General features: G+C 63.2%; 1 protein-coding gene across 1 annotated transcript in view; it reads right to left on the reverse strand.

Moving 5' to 3' along the window:
• Positions 1–7,382, reverse strand: part of LOC113210068 (sodium/potassium-transporting ATPase subunit alpha) — a 35,167-nt gene extending 27,785 nt beyond the window's left edge. Inside the window, exon 1 of the mRNA XM_026427886.2 lies at positions 6,823–7,382. Coding sequence (XP_026283671.1) covers positions 6,823–6,834 — 12 coding nt within the window. The 5' untranslated portion in view covers positions 6,835–7,382. The remainder of the gene's footprint in view (positions 1–6,822) is intronic.
• Between the last annotated feature and the right edge of the window lie 419 nt (positions 7,383–7,801).

The raw sequence follows: 7,801 nt of genomic DNA on the forward strand, positions 1-7,801 counted from the left end.
GGCAGACGGTTCAGGTTGGACATTATTATTATTATTCGTTGCCTACCAACGGCGGGCGCTCGTAAAAGACGTGTGAGCAGTTAAACGTGTCTGCATAAAGGCGAGGGCGGTGGTGGTGGTGGTGGTGGCGCGGCGGAGGTGCGCGCGCGCAGGTTTGGGTTTCGGTTTTACGCCCTTTCCAGAGACGTGCTTTCTGACGCGCGGACGGGACGGGCAGACGGAACGGAAGACGAGCGGACAAAAACGCGCTGAATGGACAGCGGCGGCGCCGGGACGATCGAAGTGGGGAGGTAATGTAGCGGTCGCAGACAGAAATACACGACGGTTATCTCGCCCCGCATCAGCCCTACTACCCCAGGGGGCGGCCAGGGCTGCCTCGCCCCGCCCACCCCGCACCTCGCAGCACGGGCAGGGCCCGCAGGGCCGGCAGCGGCCGACAGGGTGCAGGGCCTATACAGCCGCATTCCTAAGTGGTGGGCGTTTTGATAAGCTCGTCGGGGTCAAACGCTGTTGGCAGCGACGGCAGCGGTGAGCTCACACGCATATGTGGAGGGAAGGAACCTTCCCCTCCTAGGCGAGGCGGACACGTAGCAGAAGTCCGAAGCACGCTGTTTGGCTCCTTAATTTTTTCCCAGTCAAGTTATTTGCCCAGCCATGCCCATCAGTCGCATATAGAGAACTGGCACCTCGCCGCGCCTTTCTAGGACTCTAGCCACGCCCATGGCGACAGCGCAGCGCAGTTCGGGCTCTCCTGGCGCTCTGCTGAGCCTGAGCGCAACGCGTGTGCAATGAAGTTGCAGTAAGTCGGGGCCGGGGCGGTACGATCCAGCCAGCGCGCTTCTGAGCCGCCCGGGGAAGCGGATACTGTGTGGAACTAAACCGGTTCGATCGGGCCTGATCTGCCTGAATTACCCGATAAAAGTTTGACCCTGGCCTGGTCCGTCAGCATGCAATGCGCGTGGCGGTTCGGTCGTTCCGGCACGACCGATGACACGTCCACGTCCCGCCCGCGCCTGAACCATATCCGCGGACTACTGGACACACGCGCCCCGTTTCTGTCATCAAAGCTCTGGCGTCGATTAGGCGCGTAATTTCGAAAATAAACGTTTGGTGGAAAGGCAAGGTCGCACAAGAGGTTGGCCGAAGGGAACGGCAGTGGAGAGGGAGCGAGTGCACATACAAACAACAGACATATGTAACAAGACAAATCGTCTTCATCGAGACGTTCACGTGTCGCGGACGCCCGACACAGGACATGGCGCCCGATAGGCGCTGAACATACGCCACGACCTGGAGGAAAATTCCGCCTCTCTGCCGTCCGGGGCGCGCACAAATAGAGTGAAAAGCAAGGCGAAACTCGTTATTCTCCTCCTCGCCCGCTGGCACCTCGCTTCATTTCTCACCCATCCATCCATTCATTTGTTCTGAGAAGTGCCGCGGCTGCCGCGCCGCCGACCACGACGGAGATCCCCACGCAGAGGAGGAGGAGAGAGGCTGTATTTGTACTGTATTGAGTCTGCCGCGGAAAACCTCTGCAGGACCAGAGACGTGTGCACGTGCCGTCGTGCTCTTTGGTGACGAAGTAAGTCAGACGTGTGCGTCGCTGCTGGCTCTGCTGGCTGGCACGGTGGGGGGTGGGGTGTGACGAAGAGCCACCACTTACTCGTTGGGGGGTGACGGGGGGGGGAGGAGGAGAGGGAAAAGCGCGCATAACCTCGGCGCCCAGCTTATCGTCGTCGGTTATCGATACAAGCTGGACCGTGTGTCTTGGGACCTCATGTTAAGAGAAAACATTGTGGTGGGAAAATAACAGAAATCGCTGGTAAGTTTGAGACAAAAGAGCAGAAAATTCTGAATATCTTGTGGCAAAAAGTGCTTCTGTAAAGTTTGGCTAAAGTAAGTTTATACAATCTTCTAAACCGTCCCGGTGTCGTTGTTTAGGTTAGTGTACGCGGACATATCGCATTGGTACAATTTTAACTCAATGATAATGACTCAACTGTCGTAAAAAGCTTTGGTATAGGTGGTACCAAGGTGCTGGGTGCATAGGCCCCTTCTAAACTGTTTGAAATCTAACGACACGCATCCTAACCTCTGCTGGACGGTCGCTCATCTTCTGCTTTGTTTAGGGACGGCGCTACGCCACGCCACCTCCTCAGTGCTACCTTCTTCTTGTTCCTCTTATCGGGCAACTTCCTCATCGTGCCCCCAGGCGAACAGACCCGGCCCTCGTCTATGAAGGCAACATTAAAGATGGATGAATGGCGGCCGTGGTTGACAAGTGACAAGTGACAGAGTCGACAAGGTAAGTAAAGGAACTCTATATCACGAGACAACAACACTGGCTTCCGAGAAAGTGCGCACGAGAAGTGATTGATTCAGACAAGAATGGCATAGCGCAGTTTAGGCTGGGCGGAGGCATGCGTGGCACACACCTCCACCTCGAGGACACCGCTCTGTTGGCGCCAGGCGGCTCCCCGCCCCGCCCCGCCCCGCCCCGCCGCGGGGGCCAATGAGCCACGACGAGCACGTGCCGTTCTGGAATGGACGTTCAGCGCGTCCGCGGCTCCGCGTCTCCGCTGCCCTCCTCACCTTGGCCAACTCCTGGTCGCCACGCCCCGCCACGCTCCTGCGTCCGCCTGTCTGCCGCCCGTCAGCCCGGACTAGTCCAAACGACAGGGAGTCCTATTGTTTTTTCGCATTCTGCTGCTGGCTGCTGGCTGCCCCTGCAGAGTATACAGTCGGCGAGTGGGGGCGGCGGGGAGGAGGGTAGGGGGAACAGGGCGTTTCAGGAGGACGACGACATGGAAAGCACATCTCGCTGACGAGTCCGTGTTCGTCGTCGCCGATGAGGTGCGGCGGGGGGGGGGGCGGACAGGCGGCGGCAGGCCACACCCTGACGTCAGTGAGGGACCTGCTCTAGTTCCGCCCCGCCCTCTCTCTCACACACACGCGCGCGCGCGCTCGCTCGCACACGCACACACAAACACACGCGCAGAGTTGATAAATCGGTACGGGTCGATATGATTAAACGCTATCAGCTATAAACACACATTTTTTTTCGCACCTGTGGCAGGAGGCTGGTCCGCGCTCCCGGCCGCCCGCGCGCCGCCCTCGTGCGTTCGGCTATCTCCGCTGATAAGAAGACGACCCCCCTCCCCCCCCCCCACTTCGACCGGGACCGGGTCATTACCGTGGATAAGGGGGATATAGGTCCGCTATATATCGGCGTTCGAAGCCCGTGTAGGGTTCCGGCCGCTGCGGGGCGGGGCCGCGAGGTGAGGCGGGGACGGGACGGGACGGCCAGCGTCCTCCACGCGGAGAGAAAAACGGTCGTGCCTCTGCTGGACCAGTCCTCCAGGCCCCCGAAGGTTTTCTGCTCAACAGGAAAGTTCCGCGCGGCTGTTGCGCGCCTGTTCCGAGCTCGGAGCTGGGAAGCTAGGCAGCTGGGCAGCTGGGCTGGGTAGGGCGCCGAGCGAGAGGGGCCGTTGGGCCCCCTGCCCAGCCTGTGAGTGTGCGTGAAAGGGAGAGAGAGCGAGAGGGGGGAGAGGAGAGTGATGCTGGACGTGGCGCGGGTGGCGCCTCGGCGGCGCCTGGCGCTGGGGGTGGCGGGGGTGCGAGGCTGGCGTCGCGTCGCGGTTGCCGGGAGGTAAGTCACACACGGGCTCAACAGGTCGTTGGCGGTCCAGCGACCTCCGCAGCCTCGCCTCTCGCCCGGACCACGCCGGGGCCGGGGTCAAAGGGCGTGGGGATCTCTGTTGGGGCAGTCTCGGGGCGCTCTAGGCGGCGCCGCAAAGGGGCGGAGGGGCGGAGTGGTGCGGGGCGCGCGGAGAGGAGCGAGCTGCACAGTAGTAGTTTCCCTTCCCGCCGCGGCGGACCGCTAAAAATACTCGGCCAAATCTAAATGCGGTCCAACTGAGGGGCTACTACTTGTCCGTCCCGCACCGTCTCCCCTGGCCAAGCCGAACGTCCCGCCGTCGCACCGCCGCGCCCCACCCGGCCGCCTCGCTCAGAAGAACACCCCGCTCCGCGTCCGGCTCGGAGCCTGGCCCCGTCCGGACCAGAACACAAAGACAACAGCCTCCTCATCTCCACCTGATGCTGTTTGTGCTGTTTGTGAATAACCGGTCCTGGTCCTCCGCGGGCAAGGCTCCCTCGTGAAGGCGCCGTCAACACCCGGCCCGGCGGCACCCGGCGTGTTGCCAACCGGGCTGCCGACCGAGTCCACACAGCCCGACCAGGCCCGGCCACCAGGGAATGGCACGCTTAGACGACACTGCTCGCGGCCGCGTCTCAAACGACCCCGAGAAGTGCCTCCTCCTCTGCCACTTGTGGGGGCCATAGGCCCGCGACCGCGACGCGCGCGATCTGAGGTTGACGCAAACGACTTGACGCCGTGCACTGCAGACCCCGCGGCGCCGCGGACCCACTCGGCTCAGAGCTAAACGAAAACAATCAGTGGCCCACTGCCCGCTTGCCCCGTCGCCCCACCCACACACACGGCGGCGAGGCCTGACGCTGCACACACACACATACGTTCGCGCGCTTCGAGTTGTCACGATGCATTTCCCATTGATTCCTGTGCGGGCTCTGCTCTGGCGTGGCGGGCGCGGCTGCTTTTTGCTTCGCCGTGCCCCGTGCCGCCCTGGCAACGAAACCACCTTATCTCTCTGGTAGGTTTTCACACCACTACACGCTAAACTACACGACTGAGCGCCGCCACGCCACGCCACGCCACGCCGCGCTGGCTTAGATGTTTGCAGACACGCCCATAATCTCCCCCATTCGTGCCAGAAGAGGCGGCGGAGCGGCGGCGCCGCGGCGAGAGAGGGCCAGTCGCGAGCAGTCTATGCGATACAATATATCCACTCCGCGAGTCTTTAAATTCTGCATAGCTTGTCAAAGTCCTTCGCTTCGCACTAGGTGTGTTACTTGTATAGCCCTTAACTTAGAAAATTGTCATTTTCGATCGTCATGGATGGGGCCGAGCCGCCTTCGTGAGCCTGGACCTGGACGCGCGGGATGACGGCGTCCTGGTCGGCCTGGCCAGGCCGACGTGTTCCACACGGGGACGGGGGTGGCGGCGGGGGGAGTTAAATCGCAGGGACCCAAATCATCGCAGGCGGCGGACAGCCGTCCCTCTCGTTTATCCCGCTGCCCCCGCGCTATAGTGATCGATGTGGACGGGTCTCGAAAAATATGTCGTCTCCGAGTGGAACAAGGATAAATACGCACGAGCTCTTTAATGAACCTGCGCGTAGGCGGTGGGGCCGGACAGGCCGGGGGCGGCGGGGGCGGCCGTGACACATCATCTGATTGGCGAGGGGCGCGTGTAGGGTTGGGGTGGACGCGGGGGCGCCGCGCCGGAGTCCATCGTGCCCCACGGTCGGCGCGCCCCGTCGCCATAGCTACGCCGAGTACTACTACTACTACTACTACTACCCCTTGGCGACGGCCTCGCCCCTGTCCCCACCCCACGGCGACTGCCCCGCCCAGTAGATGAGGTTTTATAAAGTGGGGTCACCGCCCCCGCGCCCCCGCCTTGTCCAGGGGGTGGTTGGCGTGGCGGCGGGTGGCAGGGCGGCCAGGCAGACCGCCCCCATGGCCCCCATGGCGTCATCATTCTCTGATTTCCGGGGGGCGGATCGGCGTACGGTGAGCCCCTGCCGCCCCCGCTGTGCCCGGCTCCTCTGCCCCCGCCGCCGCGACGGCATCGTTGTCGCCCGTCGCCGGCGCAGCAGGTGATTCGATTCAATTCAATTGAGTCGTGGCGGAGGAATGGCCTCCCCGGCGCGGGCGAGTGAGTCACTGGAGTGCAGCTCGACGCGCGTCACGCGTCACCGTCAGTCACTCGGGGAAGTAAGTGGAGTGACACTGCCACCGCCGCCAGCCGGCGCGGGCTGCAGACTGATTCCGAAGAGCGCTAAGGGGGCGCCTGCCCAATGAGTGCGACAATGACGGAGCTATACGGGAGGTATAGGATCGCGCTCTTCGGAAGCAATCGGCTGGGGGTGTCGCCTGTTGTGAGTGGAAATGCCCCGCGGAGTACCTCGTCCGGAGCCAACTCCCGATCGCGCCGCCAATGTGGCATGGCGATGGCACCAGCGCCAATGCAAATGTGTCCTAGAGCCGCGCGGCAGGCTGGCGGCAGCGCGACGCACCGCGGCCCGTCCGGCCCGTGGCGTGGAAGAGGAAGGAAAGCTGGGTGCGGAAGGGGTGGAGGGGGAGGGGGGGCATATCTGATTAGTGGTGTAACCCAACAGCTCGGCTCGGCACGACTGGCCGCGACGGAAACGTCATCGCCGCCGCCATCGGCCCGGCAAACGAGCTGCCAATGTCAAGGCGGCCGGGGGGTAGGCAAGGCGGCAGGTCAAAGTGCACGCGGGGCGGGGCGGCGGAGAGCATCTGGGTCCGCCGTCGCGGCGACTCCGGCTCGCCGACGCACGCACAGCCACGCACCGCGGCGGCAGCGGCGGTATGGGCCCCCCATCAGCACCGCCCTTCAGGAGTGACCCCAAACGGAGCCCTGGGGGGGCGTAGCGACGCGTAGCTCGGCGTCCTGGCGGCGGCGGTGGGTCGACACGCCCGCGGTTTTCGACACATGTTCGACGGGCTGGCCGGCGTGCGGACCGCAGAACGTTAAAAATACATGATGCACAAGGCTGGGCCTAAAGGCCGGGGCCGGCGGCGCGGTGTGCACCGTTTTTAATTTTGCTTTTATTTTCGCCATGCCAGACGGCCGTCCGTCCGTCCGTCTGCCTGTCTGTCCGTCCGGCCGTCCGGCGCGCTCTGGCCACGCACTGACGGTGTGCGGAGACTTACCTCTTTCGGCATGTTGGCGGCGAGAGGTCCTCAGGTACTCCAATAAAAGTTAATAATTAATCCTCTGGGCGGCTGGCGTGCAGTCGGGCTGGCGGCACAGGCGGCAGCGGCAAAGGCGGGCGCACCAAAAATAGCACTCGCAGGTTTTTTCCCTTCAGTCCTTGGTCTACTCAGGACACGCTTGTGCCCGGGGGGCTGTTCGTCACAAGTACTCGGAGCAGGACACGAACACGGACATTGTCACCGGCGCGTAATGCCGGCGGGGGTTGCTGACGGGGTCCAAGGAGGCCCTGTGTCCCCCTGGAGGGAAGACCGGGGAGGCTCACTCGCGGGCTGTTTCACACGCGACACTGGGGCGCGCGCGCGCGCGACACTTGGTGTATCCGCTGGAGGTCGGCGGAGAGGTGCTGTGTGGACTCGGCGGCCTCCCCTGGGCTGTCGCGGACGGGGTGTCTGACGGACGACGGGGACGTGTGCTTGTCGTCGCGCGTCGCGAGCCGAGCCGAGCCGCGTCGCGTTTGCGCCTGCGACCGTCTGAGTCGCTCGTGCCCGTGCTCCCGTCCGTGTGCGGCTCGGCTCGGCTCGGCTCGGCTCCTCGGCCCGCGGCGGAGGTGGTGGTGGTGGTGGTAGCAGCCGTCGCGTGAAGCCTTCACCTCCTGGCGCTACGTCCGCCACCGCCGCCGCTGCAGCCGGGCCGTGGCATGTCGGCCGGGCCCAGATAACACACACAGACGCACACAATCACCCACACACGCGCACATACGCCGCACTGACACTCACAGACAAACACAGCCGGCGCGGTTGAACCCGTCTGCGCATGCGCCCGGACGTCTCACTCGCACCCGCAGTACGCACGGTAAGCCCGGCAACTCCCCGGTGCTCCATCTATTACTCTTCTTGTACACGTTAATCATCCTTCCCCTTTACTTACTTACTTACTTACTTACTTACTTACTTACTTACTTACTTACTTACTTAC

This window comes from Frankliniella occidentalis, unplaced genomic scaffold, assembly GCF_000697945.3.
Source record: "Frankliniella occidentalis isolate FOCC.00 unplaced genomic scaffold, Focc_3.1 Scaffold7, whole genome shotgun sequence".
NCBI classification, from domain to species: Eukaryota; Metazoa; Arthropoda; class Insecta; order Thysanoptera; family Thripidae; genus Frankliniella; species Frankliniella occidentalis.